The sequence below is a fragment of the Cyclopterus lumpus genome, chromosome 12 (assembly GCF_009769545.1).
Source record: "Cyclopterus lumpus isolate fCycLum1 chromosome 12, fCycLum1.pri, whole genome shotgun sequence".
Taxonomy (NCBI): Eukaryota; Metazoa; Chordata; class Actinopteri; order Perciformes; family Cyclopteridae; genus Cyclopterus; species Cyclopterus lumpus.
The window spans coordinates 8,558,664-8,586,458 of record NC_046977.1 but is presented as its reverse complement, the minus strand read 5'-3'; the positions used below and the strand labels follow the sequence as shown (position 1 = coordinate 8,586,458).

General features: G+C 39.2%; 1 protein-coding gene across 7 annotated transcripts; it reads left to right on the top strand.

Moving 5' to 3' along the window:
• Positions 1-125: 125 nt before the first annotated feature.
• Positions 126-27,342, top strand: znf618 (zinc finger protein 618). 7 transcript variants are annotated; one of them, XM_034546450.1, is made up of 16 exons: positions 126-282; positions 473-552; positions 8,284-8,560; positions 9,637-9,714; positions 10,002-10,046; positions 10,298-10,348; positions 13,404-13,493; positions 13,956-14,036; positions 14,937-15,026; positions 16,142-16,231; positions 17,398-17,475; positions 17,823-17,867; positions 18,686-18,763; positions 19,959-20,117; positions 20,388-21,484; positions 21,780-27,342. In XM_034546450.1, exons 3-16 carry the CDS (start codon positions 8,311-8,313, stop codon positions 22,323-22,325), a joined length of 2,778 nt encoding a protein of 925 aa, XP_034402341.1. In that variant the 5' UTR covers positions 126-282; positions 473-552; positions 8,284-8,310; the 3' UTR covers positions 22,326-27,342. The 7 variants fall into 7 exon arrangements, with proteins under 7 accessions (XP_034402341.1, XP_034402339.1, XP_034402337.1 ...); XM_034546448.1 differs by having other exon boundaries at positions 8,284-8,614; positions 16,142-16,219; XM_034546446.1 differs by having other exon boundaries at positions 8,284-8,614.
• Positions 27,343-27,795: the final 453 nt, after the last annotated feature.

The window sequence follows — 27,795 nt, the reverse complement described above, 5'->3', positions numbered from 1 at the left end:
AGTGCTGTGCTGCAGTTCACATGAGAATATTTTTCTCTGCGTAATTCACCGTCTCTTTTTTTTCCCCGTGTAACTTCATAACCGGCCAACTATTTTTACTGTCTTCTTCCCAGACTTTTTTTTTTCTTTTTCCTTTCTTTTTTTTCTCATGTTGGCTAATATACAGGCCGGCGCTGCAATTTCGGAATCTGCCCTTCTTGTATATGGCGGACGAAATTTCCTCAGGAGGAACCGCAACGAGAACCTGCGCGAGGCAGAAACGAAGAGCTTGCACGGACTGAGGTGAACGTCGGCAAAATTATGATTCATCACGCCATTACACTTTTTCTAAAAATGTAACGTAGCGTGTCGCGGAGGCAAAAAAAAAAAAAAAAAGCCCCCCCCCCAAAAAACGCCGTGGTGTGAAAAAAAATTTAACATTTGGAATTTCTCATAACTAATTCACAATTATTTTTTTTTTTTGCGGAAGCAGTTGTGCAGTCACCTCTGGTCGGGGAGGGAATATTTCTGGAGCGGGAGCCCTGTTTCGCATGAGCCGCATCGTTTTTGGAGGTATGTCAAACCGCTATGTTTTCTTTTTTTTCTGATTTAGAAATCCTCAATTTGAGGAATGTCAGCAGCGCATGTTTAGTCCCAGTCCACTCTACTTATCACACGAGCCCCTGGCAGTCGGGTCGCACTACTGCCCGCCACGGAGCCAGGTGCAGGCTTTAAAGCCACCCGAAATAGTCCTAATCTGTTGATGTTTTTTGGACTGAATTCTCTAATGAAGTTTCCGTGTAACTGCTGACTAGTCGCCCGTGCAGCTCGTTCACACATACACCGCCTAGTTAAAAGCTAGTGTATTCCGGTGGCGCACACGAGGGGGGTGGGGGGGGACCAGGCGGTAGTGGCAACATGAAGGACGAGGAGGGGAGGAACAATCTGAAACACAAAAACCTCCTGCAGCCATGTTTTGTGAATTTTCCATGCAAATTTTTTTTTTTTTTAAGGCTCAGCTTTCGGAGTTTCTTCCCCCGAAACTCGCATAACACCGACCCCACTTTTGGTCGCATTCAACGGATCGATATCCACCGTAGACTCACGCGGAGGAACTAAAGTGTCGCCATGTCAAACATACATTTCGAATTTTATTTTTTTGGGGGCAGACATGATTTTAAAAAAAAATCGGTGTGTCTTTGGCGCCACCTGGAGGCAGTAGTTTTGAGAAATTTAATTTAATTTTTAATGAGACTAGTTTTTGAGACTTGTTTATCCAGCGTGTGTGTGTGTGTGCGCGCGCGTGTGTGTGTGTGTGTGTGTGTGTGTGTGTGTGTGTGTGTGTGTGTGTGTGTGTGTGTGTGTGTGTGTGTGTGTGTGTGTGTGTGTGTGTGTGTGTGTGTGTGTGTGTGTGTGTGTGTGTGTGTGTGTGTGTGTGTGAATGCAGACACATTTGAAACGCATGCTGTTTGAAATGAATAGACGTAGTCAGTAAATTACTGCTGTGAATTAAAATACAAAGTATCTCGTGCTTGAATTATTTTGTTAAATGTTTAACCATTCATTCAAATGAGTGTCAGTGTGTGAAATAGAGATACAAAAACATAAATCATCTAAATCCACTCATTTTAGTCTAACATACAGACTAACTGTAATTTTCCAGTTTCCTCTGCTGGTGGATGCATGAATGTGTATGTTTGAGTTATGGTGGGGTTAACAGATATAACACAACCGAGCAAACGTGGAACAACTTGGGCTTTTATTCTTAGAGATTGGAAATGTGTGAGCGGAAAATAACTATCCAAAGTGAAATGAACAGCACTGGAAGATGAAAGACCATGTCAGCAATTTGAGGGGCAGGAAAAACAATCACAACCAGTGGCTCTAATGTTTATATTAATCCTGCAGACGGCAAACAGTTTCCCATCTTGCATGGCTTGCTTTTATTTTAATGTAAGGGGGAAACTGTGGAGGCCATTTTGCTCTTGGTAATTTTAATGCTGACCTTCAAATATGTATAAATTTGAAAGAGCTGGTGGAAATTGTATGGTTGGTATGCAAAATATGGGTGTAAATTCTGACCTTTTGCTTGGAAAGTCTAATCAAAATGCAGGAGTTTCAGGGAAAGTGCAGAAGTGAAGAGAGGCAACCAGTGTCATGGGTTTATTATTAATAAGGTAGGATCACTCGGTGAGTGATGGGAATGTTTATACAGAATAAATGAAGGGCAGAGTAATAGTCGGAACGCTCTCAGGAATAATGTTGCAGTGAAAACCACCTTACACTTTGATATGCCTAATGAGAACTGCATTCTGGGAGTGTTCTCATTTTAAGCAAAGTAAAAGGAATGCTGGTCTCTCTGTACCTAAAAAGAACAAAAGATTTGATTCACTGAGGCTATTTGGAGCAAATAGTTTGGATGGAGAGGTGAAACTTGTCCCTCCAGGCCCTGATCATATCACAGCCTGTGGGTTTCACTTTTTGAAACAAGAGTCGCTGCTCTAATTGTAGTGCAGAGGTTTTGTTTTCCGTTAAACAAACGGTTTACGTCTTTGTTGTCATGGCCAGTTCTCTTTGTTAAAGCACAATTGCGGATTTGTAATCAGTGCTTCGATGTGTCTGAACAAATGTTCATCCTTTTTCTTTTTTTTTTTTAAACATGGCAAACACTGTGTGTTCAGTTTTTTTCATAGTGGCATGTTGAAAATGTCTGAAAGTGTCTTCACTTAAAATAGTCTCTGGGGATTGGCTTTTTATGTGGGTTGGAGCTGCTGCATTAATAAAAAAAAAAAAAGAATCTGTGCATTCCTCACACATTTTCCTCCCTCTTCCTTTGTAAAACATATTATTGGTTTCATGAATAATGCATAAGGACGTTCAATTGCTGCAGCAATGAAAATTAGGCCTGTTTACGTGCAGTGGTTGTGTACACAGAAGCTTCTTTTTTTCCCTTGACCATTTTGTAAAGGTAGAGCACAGCCTGAGTAGCTTTTCTGGAAATACAAATTTTCAGCAAAGCAAATCTCATTTCTTTGGGTGAAAAGGGGAGGGCGGGGGGGAAAGTCCTGTGGGTTTAATGAATCCATAAATCACAATAGTGCCAGGTTTGCTGCGTCTGCGTCAGTGTGCAGTGCAATTTTGATTTTCATCAAAAATTTAATCTGCCAGCCTACAAGGGTTTAGCAGCAGACCGGATGCCGCCCTGAATTTCTAATTTTAGGGCCCTGATCTTTCAGGATTTATTTTTGTATAATTCAAGTCTGCTTTTCAATATCTCTTGTTATTAAATTTTAATTCGTGGCATTAACATATAGATTGAAAAGGTTTTTTATGGGGGTTTTGAGTGTATGCTGATGGAATTTTACTAGACGACACAGTTTCTTTTTCCAGAGCATCGTGTGTGTGTGTGTGTGTGTCTGTGTGAGTGTACGTGTGTGTAAGAGTTGGGGGTTCGGTGAAGGGGGGTTTTATCCATTTCTCTGCATTATTGCTTTTTGAAATCATTGATCATACGCCACCTTGGAAGACATTTATTACAGAAGACAGAAAAAATGTGCATTTGATTAAAGAAAACAGGGAAAGCAATACATTTAGTGTGAAAATGGTTTTGGTAAACCCTTGCGCCGAGTCTCTGACTGCTCTGGATAATAGAAATATGCAGTGATTGAAGTGACCCCATCATCCCCCATTTTAGCTGATTCCTATTTTTAATCCCTCCCAGAGTGGAAACATTTTCTTCAGCCTTAAAGAAATTTGTATTTTATATTTGGATTCTCTATTCCCATCTACTTAACATGCACAGCGCTTTTTGGCATTGCAAGGTTAATTTCAAAGTAAGGAAATGTCTGTAACTTAGAAGCACGCAGTTCTCTGCTTTAACCATGCACAGTGATTGATTTACTTCATTATTTTGCAGATACAGTCCAGCCCAAATATAGGCCAATTATTTTAAGTACCTCGACTAAGCACTGAATTCTGAACAGAGGTATGGCCTAGAGATGTTTTCTTCTTATGCCTAACCTCCTTATTCTGTAACCCTACATACATTTAGTACACTGCTATCATACATTGTAGTTAATATGCATGCATTGTCATTTTAAATCACAGCAGGACCAACTCAAAAAGATAACCAGTTTAACAGATTGACATGAATCACAATGCCACCCACCCCTTCTTATTAATACAATGTCTATTTCAACGATGGTATCTATAGATCCTCAATATGCAAATAGCAGTTGATGAGTTAATGGAACTATTTTTCCTTTCCTTTTGTTTAGTCAGTTACGGTTGTGTCTTATTTGTGAGGAGAACATCAAGCAAATGTCTGAATCTGGTTTAGATTGTGGTTCTGCACAGTGCTGTAGGTTACAGCACATCAGGAGCCTCAGACTGAAAGAACAGAAGGCCGGAAATTTTGCATTTTGACTTTAATTAGAGGATAGAAAATTCCGGGTATGCATTTAAATGCTGCACAGGGAATGACTAAAGGATCTTATTCGGATATGCATGCATGCATCTTTGCCATTATTTAATTTGGTTAAAGAGGACAAAAGTCAGCCCTCGATGGACTGGCGGCCTGTCCAGGGTGTCCCCTGCCTTCGCCCTATGTCAGCTGGGATAGGCTCCAGCGCCCCCGCGACCCTAATGAGGATAAGCGGTATTGAAAATGGATGGATGGATGGAGGACAAAAGTCAGTTAATTTAGCCATTATTTCTTTTCTGCTAGCTAACTCCTGTCAGCTACAGAATAGGCTGCTCGTGTTGAGTGGGACCGTTTGTTAGCATGTTTTATGAGCAGATTGTGCCAACAGACTTTCTTATTTAAAAAAAAAACAAAACAAAAGCAGACTTGTTGTAGATAAGCAAAACTCAGTTTCTGAAAGTAATGAGCAGTGATGGAAGAAGTACTCCGATCCTTCAATACCAATATAACAAAGTACAAATACTTCCAGTAAAAGTAAATTGAAAATCCCACTTTAGTAAGTAATATCTAAATATAAGTATCAAAAGTAAAAGTGCTCCTTCTGCAGAGAAATGGCCCCTGTGACTGTTTATCGATGTATAATCAGCATTGCACTATAGTAGTGAGCCAAAGTATAGCTGATCTTATAACTTTATGTACCCTTCCTAGTTAAGTCCAGTGGTTGCCAACCGAGCAGTCGGGTCCCTCCTTAAGGTCACAAACAAATCTGGGTCGTGAGCTCATTAATACCGAGAGGTCAGAAGGAAAAACTAAATTCAGCTCAACATATCGGTGTTCATGCTTTTTAGCGATATAATATTACCTCCTTGGACATCAAACTGTTATTTAAATGAATTGACCTGAGAAGTTTCGAGGGATAATGTCCCTTAAATGTGTTAAAGTGCCCCAAACAGTTTTTTTGAAAAGGGTCACAAACCAAATGGTTGACAACCACTCGTATAATCTTTAGCGATGTGGTTTTTATAAGGTTAAGATGTGTTCTTAATGTAAAATATTAGTTATGTATAATATTTATATCCACCAACTAGTTGTTTAGAAATCTACTGAACTCACGACTCATCAAAGTTGAGTCACTATTTTTGTGTTGTCGTCATTTGCTGTGGCTGGAAGTTAAGCTGACAGAAGGCCTTTACCCGATCATTCATAAAAGAACAATGATGACACATTCCTACTTGTATGCGTGGGGGATTAGACCTGTCATCGTAGAATATACTCATACCAGTGTCAATTCTGCCAGAACAATGCCAGATACCGGTGTTTTCCACTTTGAAAGTGCTTCAGGGCTATATTTTGGGAAAAAAATAAATGCAGAGACCGAGAAGCCTGGCTTTACTATATTTTTCGTGAAACACATTTTCAGCAAGACGAAGCCTATAAAAACTATAACTTTTATTAAAATAGTATTTTTTTAAATCCCAGACTGGCTGTTTCAGCTTTTCAGTCAAGACTGTAAGTCTAGTAAAAATGAGTAAAGGTCAATACGAAGTTAACATTTTCCAGTATACTATGAAGCTAAACCACTGCCATACTGATCCACATACTTGAGGAGTTTATTTTGGCAAACAAATGAATTCCCATAATCTATCTGCATTCCGCAGTTGCATCATGTCTTTCTTCACAAGTTCAGAAAATGTTAAAGTTCAATCTCTTTAACTCGCAGGTGCTCCTAACTCTTATCTCATTTTTGCTTTAATACTATATGGTAGAAAAACAGTGCTGCCTTTCTGTGGTGATGCTTGTAGATTTCATTAGATTTTTACTGAAAGTTTCACGTCGTTATGGATGTGTGGAATGACACTGATGTTGTAATGTGGACCATGTGCCGTCCTTGATAATACACACTGCAACAAGCTAGAGATATATTTTCAGCTTTTGTTATGTGTTCTGTAATCTAATGCTCTAATGATATTATTACAGTTCGCACACCAATCTACCAGAAGCAAAAATATTTATCAACTTATACTTCTGTGTGACATAAACTCCTCAATCTAATTCAAAGATAAAAATATATAAGAAAAGCAGTTCCCTCTGCAGCAGGGGGACGCCGCCCATGACAAAAGTTCACCCTTGCACCAGACACTTCAGTCCTAAAGCTGGAACATGGAGAGCTGACCATTCAGTTTAGGATGTCACTGGGATGTAAAATTTGCCACTGCTGCGTGGACAATATATGGGCCACTAACTTTGCTGACCCAAAATATTTCTGTGAGTGCCTGCATTGACGATTTACCTTTTTTCATTTAGTGTGACAATGTCAAGGGGGTTCTGCTTGATTTCTTGCTTTAGATACAAATACATCCATAAATGATGCTCTAAAACTGTTCTGGTACACACGCGTAACAAATGCACTGTTTAAACTGGTGGTATGGAGACCCAGAGTGTAAAATATTGAACATAATATACAAAGCATTATGAATAAATAATCATATGTGATTGGCTGTATGTAGCCTTGGTCCATAAATAGGCTGAATATATATACACACATGAATATATGTGGGACCTTTATGTTTGCATATAATAAGGCTTGCATATAATTGGGGCTAACACTTATTACATTATATATTTATCTACTGGTTCCTTTCTCTATTAATCCTTTGCTCATTAAAACACAATAACGGTGAATAATGTTTCCCAGAGCACAAGGTGAAGTCGTCATAGGTTTGTCTTCTGTTTGAAAAACAATTCCTAAATGTATTTATATTGTTTGGCATTTTTGCTTGGAAAAAGTATTCAAACTAGTAATCGATTAGCAAAATAGTTGCTGATTATCTGTTTGTCGATTTGACTGTTGGATTAATCCACAAAACGCTTTGCTTTGGTGATCCCAACGGGGAGGGCAACAGTTTTGTTCATGAGATCCAAAAATTAACCTTAATTTTCATGGCGTGGATTTTTACGACTCAAGGAAATTACAATTTTTAAAGTAAAGTAATGCTCAAGGTTGTTCCTTATAACGGTTGTAGAAGGAAATTACAAAAACACGCCACTTGCACAACCTTCCGTGTTGCTTATACTCTACGATTGAGCTGACATTACTTTTTATTTTTCTACAGAAGAAGGTAAGGAATTTGAACTGAAACCCTTAAATGTTTTGTGTCAACGTTATCCAGATCATGGCGGTGTTTGCTGATGCTTCTGAGTTATGTGTCCTATCCAAAGAAAGGTCTATTGGGCGACCGAAAGGCTTGTTGTTGCTGTATCGGCGTGCTATTTTTAGAAGACCAATTTCCCCTCTTTCCATCCTGGCATAACTCAGTTTTGCATGGTTGCGTTTTGAGCTCTCTTTTCTCTCGACGAGGCCTTTTATAGCCTTGTCCTGAAGTTGCAAGTTGTGTAATTTGGATACTTTTGAAATTGGAGCATTTGGATGACACAAAGTTGTGAAATTCATGCTTCAAAAGGCACTTATAAACAGTTCTGTTCTAACAAGAAAATGTTGCAATTTTTCTTTTTTTTTCTGTTCTCAAAATAACACCGTCACTGATACATTACAGGTGGTGGCTCTTGTGCATTTGGAGCTCACACGTCTCTTGACTGTATTTAGAAAAAGAGAGGTGGTTGTCTCACAGGTTTTTTCATCTTTCAATAGTTGTCGGCTGCAGGCTACTGCTTGTGATGTGCAGCTTGCCCTTATCTAGCTACCTCGGTAGGAACAAATCAAAGCTGGTATTCTGGTTTCAAAACATCACATCCGTTTCACCTGTCGGTTCTGATGTTGTGCGTTGATGCTATATGTTTGTCGAGAAGCCAATGCTGAATCAAGAATGTATATTGTTACAGTAAAGTGAAGTCTTTGTCTGTCTCTGTTTCCCCTTGTAAAGAAGCACAGGCTCAGAGGAGGTGGAGTCATGAGTGCACACGAGGCACCCAATCCTGGGAAGGAGCAGGCGGATGGTGTGAGTGTGGCCACAGATGGTCCCTCGCCAACCTTGGTCCCAAAGACCAAGAGTGCAAGTCCACCAACTGTCACAATAAAGAAAGAGCCCGGGACCTCAGAGACGAGTAACGGGAAAGTGGGTGATGCCAACCCTGCTGAGATCTGTGTTGTCATTGGAGGAAATGATGGTGGAGGTGGATCCCGTAGAACTCAGACCGAGGGTATGTTTGCCCTTGGTACTCCTCCTCCAACGAAGAGCACAGACTCATGCATAGGTGTGTGAATATGCATATGGATGTATACATGCATTTCCTGTCTGGTGTCTCTTGACCCTGACTTTGTTTCCTGACTGACAAAACAACACAAACAGACTGCACCGCATTTAATTCATTTTAATAAATTCATAGCAGCAGCTTTTCAGAAACAAAGTCTCTGTTACTCAGGATAATCCACTATTGGAAGTACTTTCTACAGAAGAAATGCCCCCTACAGTAAGTTGTTGCGGTTGAATATTTAAAATGTAATTTCCCAATCCTGTGAGCACAATTGGAATTCTATTCACCTTCATTTTATGTTGTATTTAGTATTATATTTCCATCTGAAAGACTGATCTCTCAGCAATTGGATGAATTGAACCAATCATATCTGCATGGCTAGAAACTGTAGCTTTAGGGTGAATGACAAAATGTTTTTGTTTTGTGATTCCGGCTAAGCAAGTATTTTTTTAAGGATGTTTTCCTCCATGCTTTGCTCACATTTAAGTCTGCGATGCATTTGCACACAAATGCACTACATATGCTTTCAGTTGCCAGTTTATAAGGTACACTTAGCTAAAACTATTGCAGATGATACAACAGGCCAGCAATACTTATTTCACAGAGGTTATCATTTTTTTCTAGTATTAAGTGTACCCTCATTTACAGTATATAAATGAAAAGGACACCATAATAAAAAAAAACATAACATTGAACATGTCTATATTGGCCTTGTTACCAAACTTTGCTCCTGACAGTCATATTATTTCAAACTATCAATCAGACTTTAGACAAAAGAATCAACATTTTACAATTTTTAGTTTTAATTTAAATATTTTGTGGAAGGCTACATTAACTGAGAGTAGTAATTGGGGGATATATATATAATCAATCACAGTAGTTATGTTGGGGCTTACTAAGAACATGCGAGAACTATGATCACACATTTGAAACAAACAATAATAACGTGTGTGTGTGTGTGTGTGTGCTCCTGATGATTCTGTGACTTTGTATTTCTGATATTGTTTTGAATTCTCATGCAGGTTCCTATGTATGTGGGGTATGTGGGAAGAAGTACAAGTATTATAACTGCTTTCAGACGCACGTCAGGGCACACAGAGGTAAGATGCTTATTTAGTCTTTTACACATGTATTGTCTTTATGAAAAAGCCAAATATAAAGTTACTGCTCGCTGCGTTTTTCCTCTCTTGACAGTATGGTCCAAAAGTAATTTACGTCCTCTAATTCAGCCATGCAAGTCCTGTTTTGGCTAGGGATTGTATTTGGTTAATTTATTTGATCTTTGTGGCCTCTGACTTTAAATGTGAGATAGCAATTTTAGCACATCCGTCTTTTCACACATTTCTCTTAGACTGACTACTCCCCATCCTGTTTTTATCCACTATAGAATCGGATAACATGGTTGCAGATGGCGTACCCCAGACACCCAACAGTGAGTACACTTTGCACACTCATCCAGTGAACACACAAGTTAATAAGCATGCCAGCACAAGCTGTTTATTTCATACCTGGCTCATTTAACAGACATGATGTTGTTTTACTAGATATCTTGGAAGATTTTCATAAAGCTGACGAAAAACAATCCACCACAACGTATAACTGATACCGTTGTCTCTATGTGACTTTAGCAGGCTAAAAGCCATAATATTTACCCTCATTGTCCTCCTCCCTCTCTCCCATCAGTCTTGTCTCCTCACTGTAGCCGCCTTCCCATAGGTGACATCCTAATACCAGGTACCTATAAGGCAACATCCAACTTTACCTCAACATTTCTCTCATGTTTGGATACAATGTTCTGATTCTCACAATGATATTTTGTCTGACAAAATCAGTTCCTCAAATTTTAAGTGAAGTAAACCCGAAACTGCATATACAATGGAAATGCTGTCTGGCACGTTTAGGGATGTTGCTCTTTTAATTGCATTGTATATCAACTCCCAGAGCCTGTGTTTATCAGACATCTTAAAATCACTCCCAGGAATCATGGTGAAAGTTTGATCAAGACTAAAAATACTCTACCTCAGAGTAGTACTTGAGTTATTTATAAAGCTTCCTACACTCACACTCGGCAATCATAACGTGAATGTGCACATCACTTAAAGGCAGCACTATCATCATGGCAGGGAGAAAAGAAAGAGAAATTATCTTGATGCAGACAGAACTGAATTATTATTTGTTTTATCTCTATGAGGAATACAACAAATGCAGTGTAACCAAAAGGTCTGTGTCGGTTAATAAGTAGGCCAGAAAAGCTGCCTGAGGGAGAAAAAAAGCCCCCAAAAACCTGATGATGGATTACATTCTTAAGAGAATGGCGCATGCTGTGTTTTAGACCCTATACTTGATAATGACTGGCACGCTGATTTATAAGCGCATTTTTAAATAGTACTTGCTTCTATGAGCAGTGCAAGAATGTGGCAACAAGTAAAGATCGAACAAGAGGCAAATTGTAAATGGTTTATTATACATAACTGAATAAAGTCTTCATAATAATGACCAAAATAAGTTAAACGCTGAGATTTAAGACGGCACAGTTACAATATGACAGTACTGTAACCTTGACTTTAAGCCTGCTTAACACAATACTTGTTCTTAATGATTGGTTACTATAGCAACTTACTCTGGATCATTGCCAGTCTGCATGTTAAAAAACCAACTGAGGAAAATAACGCCAGGCCACTGATAATAAGCCTGGATTTTTCCAGTTAATATGGCTTGTAAAGTAAAGTGTGGGCATAGGATCATTTTGAAAAGCAGGAAACAACACAGGCTCTAGTGTTGTGGACTTCTTGGAGTTGAAGGAAGTATTTTGGGAGCCCAGCTTGAACAAACGTTCTGTAGTTCTGACCAAGTGGGAGTTTATATCAGAAAACAGCCCTGCATTAAAATAAACTACAGGGATTGGTGGAGTATTGCTTCAGGTACCAGTGATCCAGAAAGTCACCATTTGATTCTATTTAAATAATGAGACACCAAAACGGTGATTAGGAGATAAGATTTTATAACTCTTGAGTGTTATCCCTTTCTCGTATCTGATTGGCCAATGCAGAAACTTGCCAGATGTCCTTGCATTGGGTATTTGGACATATAACCCTGTGATACTCATTGTGAAATCAACTGTAAAATAGATTCTGTATTTTTCAGTTTTGTGCAACTTAAACTTGAAAACGCAAACTGTCCTTTGGCATTTGAATGTGAACTATATGTCATGTGTTACAGTTTTATGAAATATTTCAGTCATTCCTCAAAAACAGTGGCCAATCCATCCAATTGCTTGATTTCTTTATTGAAACAACGTTGATGTTCAAGGTTGTCATATCTTGGGCTCAGAACTTGTTTTTTTTAAGGGGAAAGTAGTGTGTGTGTGTGTGTGTGTGTGTGTGTGTGTGTGTGTGTGTGTGTGTGTGTGTGTGTGTGTGTGTGTGTGTGTGTGTGTGTGTGTGTGTGTGTGTGTGTGTGTGTGTGTGTGTGTGTGTGTGTGTGTGTGTGTGTGTGTGTGTGTGTGTGTGTGTGTGTGTGTGTGTGTGTACACGTGTGTGTGTACGTGTGTACAGAAACATCACAGGAATGAGTCCAGCCTTTTAGGATCATGTATCCGTAACCAATTATCGATGTTGTTACTGTGTTATCGATTTAATCAGAATGTGTACTCACTTAGGCTTGGAGCAATCATGTTATGTGAGCTTTAATTACATTGACAAACGCCAGGAACCCACTAAATTGTGGGAAACGGTTTTAATCACACCAGTTTATATTTATAGAATATGCATAGTATTGGAGCCTTGAGGTGTTATAAATGCAATTACAGTTTGGCACCCTAATAATCACTTTTGTAGCTGCATTTCCTTGTTGCCAATTCACGGGAAATTAAATGATTCTGGATGTTTAAATCAACTGTGTTGACTTTTCTCTCTCACACACACACACACACACACACAGTTTGACAAACATCTTCATTTTTAAAGCATCAACAGGACATTTTATTCAGACTTAAAAATTATCGATCCAGAGTTAAATAAACATATCTTGTAAACTATTTATATACATCTTTTGTAATACCTCAGGAATTCAGCCAAGAATGCAGCTGATTGATTTAACACAGTCAGAATGGACGAAGAGAAAGTTTAGAGGTTGTCGCTCTCGTGCTGAATGATAAAACATTTGTCACATGGGTGTGTAAGGTGACGGGCCCTCTGCTGGGGAAACATCAGTCAGGCATATTAATATGGAGAGAAGACAAATTGATTTTGTCTTCCAGTTGCTTTGTGTCATGCTGTTCATGTAACAGATTGGCTTCAGACAGAATTTAGTATATTCTTTCTGCTCGGCGGAGACGTCACTCAAATAATCAAATCATTATTACTTTTTCTATCACTTTCCCTGCCATTCATCTGCTTACTTGTTTTGTTTACCTAATTGCACTTAGCCTCCCCCCTGCTTTTCTGTCTCAATGCAATCAAAGCTTTTTCTATGTATTTTAATCCGCTAGTTTGTTGAGCAATTTTTCCGACGCAGAAATGACTCTGGCCCTCTTTATATGCTACAATGAAATACTTTTCTGCAAATGAAATGTGAAAAGCTATTGGAACGCCTTGGGGTACAAAGTGCTTTGCTGAACATTTTAAATTACTGTGTTTTGGGGTTATGGTTAAAGTGTATGCACTTTCTCCCATCCCTCCTGTTCCCTGTATTGCAAACTTTGTATTATTAGGTTATTACTTAAATCATCTGCAAAATATCCATTGTCTTTATAAACAATGCTGGCGTCTCTCTATCTCTTCATCTGCAGATAGCTTCCGTTACTCCTGTGACATCTGTGGCAAGAAGTATAAATACTACAGCTGCTTCCAGGAGCACCGTGACCTGCATGCAGTTGATGGTAACCAAGAGTTTTTGGACAATTTGCATGGCAATTTATTTTTTCTTCAAAACTCATAAGACTTGAAAAGCCATTTGTCAGTGAAGTTCCTATTTCACACTGTCCCCTTGCAGCAGAATCTCTACTTCCTGCAGCAGCAACAAAAGCTGAGTAGCATAGTAAAGAGGAGTAGATCTGAAAAATCTGGAGCTTTCTTTGCACAAAAAAAGTACAAACAAATCTAAATACACTATCAAATGAGCATTAGCCTAATAATAGTATGTGCCAGGTTAACTGTATTTTAGTTCCAACATCATCATTATTCCCTTCCTACTAGAATTTAACTACAGAGTATCACTCCATGTAAAGTCGTTGGTAATAATGTAGAAAAATGTAAAAAATATGTAAGTAGACAGTCGGATGCCCTTGCCACTCAAACTAATTGCCCATTTCATCTTCGCCTCCCTTCCCAATCCCTCTCAGATCCTTATGAACAGGTAGTGTTACCTGTGGATGGCCTTAAAGAGGAGGAGCCAGTTGAACCCTACCAGAAAATTGGACCAAGTAAGACTGTTTGAGTCAATTTTTTCCACAGATGGCAGGACAAAATTACAAAATGTACTATTAATACAGTATCTTAGGCAGGAAAGTGTAGCTCTTGTCCAGAAAATGTGGATAAGATTGGGATCATTTTTCACCGTAATCCATTGTTTCGAAATTATTATTACTATTATTACTATTGTTATTCTTAGGGGAACATTGGGTGCATATTGGAGGTACTTGCCATACCCCAAAACTCACCAAATTTGGCAAGCTTGTCAGGCTTGGTGAAAATAGCCATCTGATATAGATGTCAAATTTGGCAAAAAAAAAAAATTGTAAAATCAAATTCTTTTTAATGAAAAAATGATCCTCCTGATTTTTCTTAACCTGGAGTACATTTGACCGGTTGAAGTGCATTTCAGCGTATTGGACGCAGTTTGTAATGAATGACATTAAGTCATGGTGATGAGCCATGTTAGAAATACAACATTACGCATATGAGCCATCTCCACACTGGAAAGGTTTCAGAACATGAGTCCAAAAGTCCTCTGCAGAGACCGCGGCTTCTACCGACTGCAGCGCGTCTTTCTTCAAACACATTGTCAGTGTTCGCAGGTGGGAAGCCTGCACTTGTCACTACACTAATGACTCCTCCTGATTGGGGGATTGCGTGAAGCTCCACACGCTATGCAGCGAGACCCCTGTGTTTTCTGTTCTCTAATATTGAGGTATTGCTCAATGTATATTTTCAATTAGCTAATATTCAACTATCACCTGCTCCTTCGTCTTCTCAACTCTCATTAGGACCACTTGTTTTCGGCTTCTCCTTGGTGAAATAAGACATGATTAACTAAATTATTCTGTCCTTTTTAGGAGAAAAAAAAGAAACATTCTTTAATGGTGTGTTCTCTTGTCCTGCAGAAACTGGAAGCTATGTTTGTGAGTTCTGTGGGAAGCAGTACAAGTATTTTAACCCATACCAGGAGCATGTTGCGCTTCACACGCCAATGGGTGAGTTTGGTTAGTTACTGCTTAAAGGCACAAATATAACCTCTTCAAAACAAATTGTGCCAACCTCTAGAATTTCATTTTCAAATGTTTACAATATTCTTCTTGCATATTTTTTAACCTTTTGAAAACAACCTATTTTTTAGGTTTCTGCTCGAAATAACATACCCAAACTAAAAAGGGTGTATCTCAGCAACCACAAAGGGTATTTGAATAATGTTGGTGTTATAATAAAGGCAACACATGTGTGCTTTTGTTCAGATGTGTAAATATTAGTATATTTGTTACTGTTTAAGAGTAAATAAAGATGAAAGACAGCAAAAGTTGAATTTTCAGGTTTGCCTAGAAAAAAAAGCACTTTCAGGTTGATTATCTCTTGGAAGGATGCAGAGCAAAGGTCAACCACAGAGATCATAGCAACATATGTGAACAGTCTCTCTACAAAGTTTGACTAAGTAAAGCAGAACAAAGTTTGAGAGGTTTTAGTACAGATTAATTAGGCGAAATGGTCATTTGGGCCATCTGCAATTTGAATTTTCTCATGTACAAAACCATATATTTCACTTGTATATTACTTATGGTGTTCAATACATCAAATACAGCAGTCTTTGTTGATTTAGAAGAAGAAAAATACATTTAAAAAAGCCAAAGATAAGCAATATTTGTGACTAAGCGCTAAAGCGATTCATGTTGCTGTGTTCTTCGGCTCATATCTCGGTGATGCTTTGGTGCAGAAGGATTTTCTAAAGACATTTAGAATCTGTGTTAAATCCTCTTGCTCTTTGCTATCTGGCTTTTTCTGATAGCACCGAAAACGTGCTGAGTGGGCTGACTCCTGACAAAATGATGATTATGATATTTTAATAATTATTTCAGTTGTGTGGAAATGGCTTACTGATTTTTGTAGCCCAAGTTCTCTTGTTTAATTTGATGTATAACGTCAATATATTTGCTCATGTTTATTGCAATGTTTTACACAGTCTAACTATAATGTGTAATCAGCCCTCAATTGGCTATGGTTTTCAAAAGGTTAAAAAAATATAGTATTGTCAGATTGGATCTCGCCAATGTAAGTTGCAGCATTGAATTACAATTGACTCGAATCTATCTTGATTCAGGCTCTTTTGATTTGAAGACATCACGGGTACAGGAATGTGGTAGCATGGATATGAGTAAATTTGGCCAAAGCCAAACTGGTAAGATAAAAAGTAAGCATTTTGTTTTATCCTACATTTTTGTTGTCGTTTTGTTAATTAATTGTTTGATGCAAATCAAAATGCTTATTTTCTCAGTACACACACACACACACGCACACACACACACACACACACACACACACACACACTGTTGTGCCTACACCGTACTATACTCATAGTAATGTATACAATATAATATTTACAGATCATCTACATTACATTTGTCATTGGAAAAGTACAACTTTAATGTTTTTTTGGCTGAGGGTGTCAACACGACAAATTATAGTATTGTTGGAAATAAATAAAAAGGTAAAACTACCTCGTCAGAAACCAAACACCTATTGCCTGTACTGTTGAATAATGTATTTTTAAAGTGCAGCCTGTCGGTTTACTTTGATTTTGGCAGAGTTTGGTTTGAGGACCGGGGCCGTCAATAATACCGCAGTCCTGCTCTGAGGTTGTGTTAGGAATTCATAAGAGCATGCTCCACTACGGCTGAACTGTGTTACACCGAGCCAGTGGAAAAAGGATTTAAGAGAACCCTAAAAGATTGGTTGCGGTGTCGGGTTCTGGGTCACCTTTCTACATGTTTGTGGAAACCCTTTTGGAATCTATTAGCCTCCAGGGAATTGTTAATTACACACATTTGTTTTGCCTCAAGCACCCAAACACATTAAAATTAAATTATTTTTGGTTTATTAAAATGAAATTAAATGAAATTATTGTTTTTTTATAACCTATTATTTTCATATATTACATATAGCCCATTGTCAACATTGCAGGCACCAGTACATCTTTTTTCCAGCTGTCATAAATCATTGATCTTTCCCTCGGCTGATACTGTATTTTGTGGTGCCCCCCCTTCATCTTTCTGCCAAGAAGCGCTCTACTATAACTATTTAAAGCATGGCACATCTTTAGAAGTGGGTCAAAAAGATGGAATGAAGAGGAGGACTTAAAAACCCTATCTAAACGTAATATGAACATTTGGATCCTTTGTCAAGGCAGTTGGCGTGATTCATTTACATGCCACAAACTAAAACTGAGATTAATACACAACATCTCATTGACTTTTCTCCGACTTAACTGTGTGGGTTTGCAGCTTGAATTAAGAATACTATCCACGTCATTTCGCACGGTCGTGTCACTCAGTGTTTCTCCTGTGTTTTCACTTGCAGACAGTCCATTCAGGCGGAAACTGGAAAGTGCAATTCAGTCCAGTCTGGTTGACACAAACAGTTCGCAGAATTCAAGCGGTGAGCACTGAGTCTCTTATTATTTTTGAACGTGAGTGTATTTGTGTGGAAATGCATAAAAGAAAAGTATTTTTCGTTCCGCTGCAAAACAAGTAAACATTGGCTTGCAATGGCTCGTATTTAAGTTGGTTGTATACAATTTACATTGTCATGAGTCACCGATCGAAATGTCTGTGAGGTCGCATGATGTTTGGTACCAAATCATTGAAATATAGAGTAATTGCTATTTTATTCCACATCATGCTGGCCATTTAAGAGAATAACATTAAACACTAAAGGCAATGACTGAATAAACAAGGGAAAAGAGGTCTGGGGTTTGAACTCCTTCCCTTTTCTCTTGTCCACAGGGACGCCGAGCCCTCTGGTGGCAAGCAACTTCTCTACAACCCAGAGTAAGTCTAACCCTGCCTTCCTGCTCAAAAATGGAAAATATGCATGTTTCTTCCTTCTCATTTCACCCTTTTTTTCTGCTACGCTTCAATTTTTTGTTGAATCTGTCGTTTGGTGCAAATAGTTTCTCTATAATCCATTGTGATTAAACTGATTTTCTGCATTTAGCCTCATTATCACTCAGGAATGTCTGAACAGAATTGTTAAAAGTCGTTGTGTCGCCTGCATTGCGTTCAGAAATATTCTTGTCTTGAAATGACTAGCAATCAATTGAACATCGGCTATACTGTTTCAAGTTGTCTTTTTGGTGGTCAAATATTTTTGGAAGAGCTGACGTTTTGTTTAATCATGTAAACATTTATTTATTATTGTTTCTTGTTGTTTGTGTTGCCTTTTATTAGATGGGACAGATGAGGGGCGAGATAGAGATAGAGAGAGATAGAGAGGAACGGGGACATGGAACAAAGCCTTTTCAAACCAGGGACATTGTGATTACATGGCCAGCGCCTTCAACCCCACTATGATGTCACAACATAGACATTTTAAACAAAGCTGCAGTTGTTGTTATTGTTATTATTATTATTATTATTATTATTATTATTATACTTGCAAATTAACACAACAACTGCATCACAATTCTTCTGAAATGCTGTTTAAAATTGAGTCTCTTTGGGTTTAAAAAATCACAAAAGGAGCAGGATCCTAGTGGAACTGACTTCCAGCATATATAAAGGGGATATTACAGGCTAGTAGATGGACAGTGCATTTATTTTCTCCTCCATCAAAGAGTCAATGCTCTTCTGGGCCTTGTGATTTTTAGAACCCTACACTTGTGGTGCCTGTGGCATCCAGTTCCAGTTCTACAACAACCTGCTGGAGCACATGCAGTCCCACGCTGGTGAGTCCACTATTACAAGTGCATGTTAAGCTCGACAGGGAAACAAATACAACATGTGAACACACCCTCAGTGGCTGCAATGCATGTGAAAGGCAGTGTGATCAAACATAATCCATAATTGTTTATTGAGCTACACAACGTTTGGATATAAAATTCCAAAGAACACATTGTTGTAATCAGGGTTGTTGCAGATCTGGTTCTGAGGCTGCTGGATACATTTGTTTAGTTGTTGCAAAAGTTTGAGTGCATTATACATGTAGCCATGTACACTGCATCATCCTCTGATTTTTTTTTTTTTTTTTAAATAATCATTTAGTCCATAAAATGACAGAAATGGGGACAAATTCCAATCTGAAGCCCGGGTGGGCTTCGTGGGGACTGGATTGTTTATGTCCTGTGCGAATGAATCTACACGCAAAAAACAACATTACTCCAGAAAAACAAGATGCAGGGTTCCTGGGCTAACATCCTGCGCAATAAGTGTTTTGTGTTGTTTTTTTTGTTTTTTATTCAATAAAGCAAGCATACAATTAATTCTGTGAATTTATAACAAACAAATCAAATGCATACAAAACGTTTAGGACAACAAGCACGGGCAATTATTTTGTCACAATAAAGTAAATGTTTAGTGGCATAAAAACAAGGATGGCAAGCAAATACCCATATTTTAGAAGCTTATAGCACCAAATGTTAGGTATTTTTATCTGATGAATGACTTAAGGGCTGTTTATTTCCCTCTTATGCATGAGTCATGTTGTCTGTCCTTTCCCTTCTTCTGGCCAGTCTCAAAATACTGTTAGCCAAGCTTCACCAATAAAAACCAAACACATGTACACGAGTTGATCATTTAACATGATGTTTGGCATTGTCCTTCCCAGATTTCAAAATTATTGTTGACTTTATTTGAAGACATACCCTGCAAGACTTATGGCTGCTCGATATATATGAATTGACAGGAAAATTAATTGAATTTGTTTTTGTAAACTGTTAATCTAGCTAGACAGATTTAGGGAGGCCAAGTAATGTATTTTTGTCATTTTTCTTTTGCTGTCAATTATTTTTGTTTGTTTAATTTTGTGTCATCATTTTCTTCTTTACATTTTTCTCCACTGGAAACACTTATTTTACACTTTCTTCATTAAAACCATACAATATTGTCACCTCTGCCCAATTTTCTATGTTTGTATCTCTTCAGCGGACAATGAAAACCACACAAAAGGGGACTCTCCCAAAACCTCCTCAGCCTCCGGTCCTCAAGAGCAGGTGTGGAGGGGCTCTCAGGCTCAGGCCCATTCCTCAGTTAAACTACAAATCCAACCTCAAATTATCCCCCAGAGAAACCACACAGTCGGCCGTAAGTTCTGCAATCAACTTAATTAATTTCACACTGTTGGAGTTACTGTAAGAACGGCCTATGAACATGTTTGTTTGACTCCATGTACACTGTTCGGTTAGGAAATTGTTGAAAGGGTTATTATGGAGCCTCTGGTTTGATTCTACCTGAGGAACCAGACCCTCCCTTCTAAGATACTGTGCATTTTCTGCCAATATATCTAATTAAATCAACATAAACACTAATTATCTATCTTTATGTTTTCCATCCATCTGCTGTCCGTGCTTGCAGAGAATAACGGACTACCTGAGAAGGAACGGCAGCAGGTGGCTGAGCGCCTCTTACGGGTAATGTGTTCAGATCTGAGCATGCTAAACGTGCTCAACAGCAAGGACTTCCTGAAATTGGCACAGACCTTAGTGGATACGGGTGCTCGTCATGGTGCCTACTCCACCCGTGATGCATTTGGCAACATGAGTGCCTTGGCACTGCGTCAGCTGCCCCGCATGTACAACCAAGTCAAAGTCAAAGTCACGTGTGCTCTGGGCTCCAATGCTGCACTCGGCATCGCTATCACCTGCCACTCCCAGACATCGGGCCCGGATGCCTGCTATGTTCTCACAGCCTACCAGGTGGAGGGGTCGAGACTGAAACGCTATGTGCTCGGTGTGAGGGAGGCGGAGCTGAGGGAAGGGCCCGAGCAGATTCACCACTGGGTGCAGAATGTGCTGTCTGAGTTTGTGATGTCAGACATACGCACCGTGTATGTCTCCGAGCCCAAAGTGTGGGCAGCTGGATTTGCGGGATCACCACTAGGTGGTGGCCGGAGCAGGGTCTGCTTGCGATGCGCAGGGTGTTCACTCGGCGCGGTGGTCCAGGCTGTTCTTGGGAAGCGCAGCCTCCAGGCTAGAGGTCTTCATGAGTTGGCTGAGCTTCTGTCAACGTGCCGAGATATCGCCACTTCCACCACGCTGTCACTTCGTGAGGAACATTGCACCAAAACATCCACAAGCACAACGGAGGAAGGCACACAGGGCAGCCCTGCACAATGCCCCACCCCTCCTTGCTGGGAGCGCACGGCGGAAGCTCTTCTGCAGGTCCACGCCCACCTTGAACAGATTTGTGAGGCTTATGGACGAAGTAAGACCACATCTCCACTCCTCCAAGGTCTCAACAAGCATCTGCTAGGTACGCTGTCTTGTCTGCTGGCACCTCTGCGTTTGGCAGCTCTGGAGCTGAGCAGCCAGAGGAGACCAACCTTACAACAGGTGCTGCCCGTGTACCTTCGCTTGGAGAAGTTTTTCACGTCCAAAGCTGGAGAGGCTGGAACTGGCACGGCTAGTAAACTCTGCCACTACTTCCTAGAAGCACTTAAGGAAAACTTCAAGGTACTGAACTGGTGTTGCCTACATAAAGTTTATTCAAAATAATTTCATGCGTTAAGATTCCTTTGAAATTCTTCAAGGAAAGGCTAAGTATTACTGAAATCTACCAATGCCGCATAGATTTGATTGAACTTTGCTTGAATACAATAATGTTTAGATTTAAACCAGGAACTATTTGAAAATTTGACATTTGCCAACCAACACAGTATTGATAAATACCCAGTCCTTCTAAAGAGAGCCTTAACATATGATGTATGCATATGAGTGATTGGTCATTGTGATGTTTGTCTGTCTCTAGGTCGAACGAGCCCACCAGGTAGCCATGATCCTCGACCCGCAGCTCAAACTGTGTTCAGTGCCGGCCTACCAGCACGAAGACATAATCTCCCGCGCATGCGAAATGGCTGCTGAAACCAGGGATGGAGGTATGACTGGTGGCGGTTCAGGTGGTGAAGAGCGGGACACTGATGGCCCACCAACCCCGAAGATAAGCCGCATTGAGGGAGGGGGCAACAATGGCGGCATCTCAAGGGGGTCCTCCTCTTCTTGCACAGTCTCTGGTAATGATGAGAGTCAGAGCCAAGTCAGACAAGAGATTTTTCAATACCTGGCCGAGCCACTTCTCCAAGGCACACCTGACCTCTTCCAGTTCTGGAGCTCAGCAGTGAATGAGAAGTTCCCCCGGCTTTCTCGCCTGGCGATGTGGCTCCTCGCTGTGCCTGCTGTGGGCATTCGCAATGAGTGTGTGACTGTCTGTGAGCAGAGCCTGGCTATGAAGAGGAGGCAGCAGGTAACCTCTGAGGAGATGAACAAACTCATTTTCCTTCGCTCCAATATGGGCTAGGAGAGAAGCTCGATCAACCCTAATCAACCAAACCGTCACCTCCAACCAATGACTGAAGACTATTATTTATATACTGTAGGCTTAGACCAACTGTCAACTTAAATGTGTTAAATACTTCTCATGACAGATATTTACAAGAAACTCACATTGTATAGGTTGCAAACACTCATAAAACAATACGGCTTATTACATATTTTGTATGGAGAAAGGACTTGTTAAGTACTGTGGACAAATTGTAGGGGTGGAACGGTAACTCTCAAAAGATTGTGTGGTAGGCCACCCTCGGTTTGGGATGCACATGTAGGCAGGATCCGTCTTATCATGGCCAGTGACTAGAATTACTTCAGCCTAATGACTAAACTGCTAATATTGCTGTTAATCTCACTGGCTCACATCTTTTTCAGGTAAAGTCAGCGGTTTGCTGCTTGAAACTACTGTCATAGACCTCTGAAAACATAAATCATTAAGTACTCTAGGGGGACTCTGAATAATCGACTATTCAATCGAAGGAGCCTGATTGGACAACTGATCTCTCAGTCAATTCGTTGCAGTGACGGCAAAATGTGGCAATGAAACAAAACATAATTCATAAATAACATGGCATTATCGAGAGCCAGATACATTTTGAATTTATGAATATTTTCCAAAATCAGCTTGGGGAGACGTGTAGAAACACGCGTTAGCAGCGCTTTAACAAGTGGTTGCGTTTTGCATCCCTTGAGACTCTGTTCTCTTCTCCCGTCTGTCTGTTGATTGCTACAATGCGGAAAAGGGAATTGGGACTCAAAGTTTGATTTACAACCACAAAAATCAAGCAGGATAAGAAACTATCTATCGATCTCCACTCATTGTCAGTCCTACAGACTGCGCCGCAACTACACACAAGTACACACCCTACATACAACAAACGACGCTGTCAATTATTCTGCTGACGCAACAGCTAAGAAATGGGAACATTTATCTGTTTTTGTTTTTTCTTCTCATTTTTCTATGTGAAGCTGAAACGGAGGAATCAATAAGCAAGAACAAAAATAAATGATTTGACGGTCAGTCAAATACGGGCGTCTCTTGACCAATCCGATAAGATGATGTCAATTCTTCGGGACACTCCTAAAGTACTGGAACATGTCCAGTGTTTGGAGAATGATAATTTTCATTGGTGTATGACAAACAATTCAGGGGTGAATCTCTACTGCCATTGCACCTTTGACTTAAGTGTCTGATTTACTATCACATTATTATTATTATTATTATTGTTTGTATATTATTATTCAGCCGTGTGAGGTGGTCAGGTTTCTTTCTCAGAGCTATATCATCACAGATAATTTGACAGTTGCTTCAGCGGCCTAACATTTTTTTTTGCTGAAGATCATTTGTAATATTTCAAGGGTCAAACTCTCCTGATAAAACATTAATATGATTCTTTCCGTTTTTGTTTATGTTACAAATTGTAAAATCATCCAATGGTTTGTTTTCTTTCTCAAATTTAATCAGAGGTCTTATGCTGCTGGACATGCAGGCCAAACAGCTATACACATACACGTGTGTTTATATTTCTTTTTTCCAAAGCTTAATTATAAAACTCGTCCATAGGGAAATTATTAATACAATTTTATTTCTTCTTTCCTCATTGATCGTTCTAATATAAACATTGTCTGTCTTTTGTGAGCTACACGTTTTACTTTTCAAAGCATCAAGATGTATCATAGTTTCCAACTTTATCTAATGACAGACTCCTACAGTTAATTAGTAATGCTAATTCTTCTTCTTATTATAATAATTATTTTTTGCTAAATCAACGGGATTTTCTCAGGAATGAGTGCACCCAAGCAGGCACCGCCACTTTTTGTTCACTGTACCGAAAACACACCAAACTGTAACCTCAGAGCCGAGGTATGTACTGAACCGTGACTTTTGTGAAACGTTCCACCCCAAATACAGTTAGTGCCATTTGCAACAAATAACAAATGGATCACTGAGGGTTTATTTTCATTTTTATTTTTCCAGGATAAAAGCAAATTCTGCCAGTACTAATGAACTCAAGTCGTTTTTATTTTTTTATGGATTCTAGTATACATTTACATAAGCCAATACCTCCTGAAATGACTGATGAATGGAAATGATACTGTAAATGTGTTTGTTGCCTTTGGTACTAATTTGTCATCTACTAGTTAGTCATCTCCGTTTTTGGGCCTTAAGTCTCTTTCATGCGGCCACTTTGAACCCGACAGTCAGAACCAACATCATGCCTTGTTATTGCTGTTCAATGGCCTTCTTTTCACCTTGTTTTCTAAAGCTTTGGGTTATTTTCTCACTGGCTGATGGTTTGAAACAGTGTCCTCTAGTGGACAGATGAGGACTTTACAAGAATCATCATGGACTACTGGTATTTGACAAGTGCTGCGTTCCAAAGTACAAGTCATCTCTTGGTTTACAAAAGAGTCCAGGAATAATTTCAACAATAGCACACGTATCCACTGTATGAACCTGTACTTAGTAGACCAGGTCTTCTTTGGGCTCACATCAGAGCAGGGAGATATATCAATACTGATGTTGTGGTATGAGTCGTATGGATTTTGTTTATTTGCTGCTCCACATGAATGAAAGGCTCCATCACACTCTTTGAATTATATTCAAATATTTAAAACTAATAGTCATAATTTAAAATATCTACTGTAAAGAATCGTAGGATCTATGTTGACATGTTTCCCAGCTTTAGAGCCCAGTACAACTTAAATTAAAGTCACATTACATTTCTGCCCAACGAATATTGCTCAATCTCCCATTCGATTAAATTAATTGAATTGGACAAATCAATTCAAGGACAGCCAGTTGGAAAGTGGATGAACTGTACCTTGAAATGGACAAGTCACTATTCTTTTCCTGTGGCACCACATTGTTGTGTGCATCACCATACTGATGGACATCGCCCTCATAGACGGTTTACAGTTAGGGATCCACATTTATTCATCACCCAGGTTGGAATTGTGACACGCCCTTTTTGTTTGAGGCTGTTTTGTTCCACATGAAGAATGCTCCTCTGGTTTGCAAGGTCACAGGAAATATAATGTCGACAAGTCACGACACTGCACATGGAAATTATAGGGTATGCCTAGTGAATAGTTGAGAGTGTAACACCAAGACGGGTCTCACTAAAATGAGATTCGGTTTAGTCCACCAAAAATGCAGTTGTGTACATTTTCATTTATGATAACCATTTATTATAAATGCATTTATGGTTAAACATGCTTAAATTGTGTCTGTCAATCTAAGATGAATGGCTCTGCATTGTAAACTACGTCAGGTGATTTTTAATATTTAATAGACTGTTGCCCTCCTTACCTCCATTTACAGCTTTGATTTAATAATGATATTATGATAAATGCTCATCTCCTAAAGGAGTGACTGCACAGCACTGTTTGGCTGCTCACTGGTGGAACGTTTCCAGCCTGTTCCACCATCCGTGATGGATGGAAGTGGTCAGAAATGTGTGCTGTTGCACCTGTAACCACATCCAGCGGTGATGTCATGGGGTGTTTGTGTACACCTGCACATCACTGCTGCAGGTGAGAAGTCAAACCACTGAAGGTCAGCAAAGGCAACATTTTCAGGGGGACTTAGGTTGCTCTGTAATGGGTTCTTAAGCTTTCTGATGTGTGTTATTGTTATTATTTTGTTCACATTTTAACACAGTTTATCTGTTTTCCCTCTCTAAGGCTTGGGGAGAGTAACTTGATTCAGTGTAACCAAGATGCATCCTTTCATTGTGATAGTCTATATCTATAATACTGTTATACAATGGATTTATGTCACATTTATATTTTGGTAAAAGAAAAGATTGGGATAAATTATATTTAACATTTTAATTTTTTAAGAACCAATCCAATGTTTTACCTCAGTACTCAGAAAGTAATGTTGTAATTTTAAAGATTGGAAATCAGATGTTCATACCAAATTTAGCTTTGGTCTAAGATATAGTCAAAATACTGTGCGTTAGTTTGCGGTATTGGCAGCGATCCCGGATTGAACTGACGAAGGGAGTTTTCTTACAGGTTTTTAAATAAGTATTTTAAATATATGCTCTGGGACAAAATGCCATTGTTGACGTAATGATGTCAACATGATTTTACTTAGAAATAGCACTCTTTGTTGATTAAATGATAATTATATCTAAGATGTGCATGCTTTTAATACGAGTACTGATATATATATATACAGTCAGAGCCGTGAAACGCTGGCTCACGAGTAGACGTTATTCCTTAGGACACTCATCAACCGTCGGATAAGCAACCGGAACTTTAACCTTTCGTGGTGGGAGTAGTGATGCTGATCATAAGTTGGTGTTTATGAGTTGACTTTGACTCCATTTTCAGAGGATGTATTATATAAATACAAGATAACTGCTGTTTTATGCCACAAGGGGGAGCCTTCATTTCAGAGATACAGTAGGGAACACCAATAACATTATACCTCTATTTTCTACAGTAGCATTTCAAAAGGTTTTTGATATGATAGAAAACTCAACTAGGATATTATTACAACATTTAAATCAGCTGTAAGTTTTATTTTACTTCAGGATATTAACTTCAGATAATAATTGTACAATATGGTATAAGAATGCAAACATGGAGACCTTTTCTGTTTCAACTATGGATCATACTCTGTATTATCAATTCAGGTTAAGAAATTAGTGTTGCTTTCATCCTATTTTAGACATTTCTTCCTTTTATACTCTGCTACAATGCAAAAAAAAATGGGTTGAGTCTATTAATTTTGTGTGTTTTTAATGCACTTTGGCAGCAGATTCCTGTGTAGCTTCAGATCTGAGTTGTCTTATTAGTAAGCCTTATTTATACTTTTGTAGCAACACTATTTTTATATAATGGCAAAGAAAGGGTTCAGTATCTTTTCTTTTGTTGTTCCTGTGTCATATGTGGCAGCGCTGTTCAGTGTTTCTTGAATACATTACCCACTGTAGTATGTGAAGTGTGAATAAACTCCAACTCTGTGTCAACAACACTGTGTGTGTGTGTGTGTGTGTGAGGGAGTGAGAGATATGAAGGTCCTGGAGTATTTTAAAAGCTTAGAGTCCAGTTTTATCCAAGCAGAAGTGTGTATTCAAGAGTTAGATACAGATTTAAATTTTAAAAGGTTTTTACTCCCTTTCCCTTGCATTTAAAACAGAAAGAAAGTTTATTTTTCACTCTAGGCGTGAAGTAAAATGTTTAGAAGGCCTGCTCCTGTGTTTATGTAAAGGGGAAAGGGGCCTTATATAAGGGCAGAGCGATTGAAGACTCGCAGATGGGCAGTGAATATACAGAGGCTGCTTAGAGGTGTGTGCAACGGTTCCCCAGGGCCCACGGATAAGGCAAAAGAGTGAGGGAGTGAGACGGGAAGAGGGAAAGAGCGAGCAAATGTTCGTCACAGCCTGCTGTCTTTCTCCCTCCTTTCGCACCCGGATCAGTGGCCC

Coding starts and splice junctions, on each gene's coding strand:
- znf618 (XM_034546446.1), top strand. CDS start 8,311: ATGAGTGCACACGAGGCACCCAATCCTGGGAAGGAGCAGGCGGATGGT. Junction 9,715..10,001: donor GCACGTCAGGGCACACAGAG/GTAAGATGCTTA, acceptor TATCCACTATAG/AATCGGATAACATGGTTGCA. Junction 17,476..17,822: donor CAGTTCGCAGAATTCAAGCG/GTGAGCACTGAG, acceptor TCTTGTCCACAG/GGACGCCGAGCCCTCTGGTG.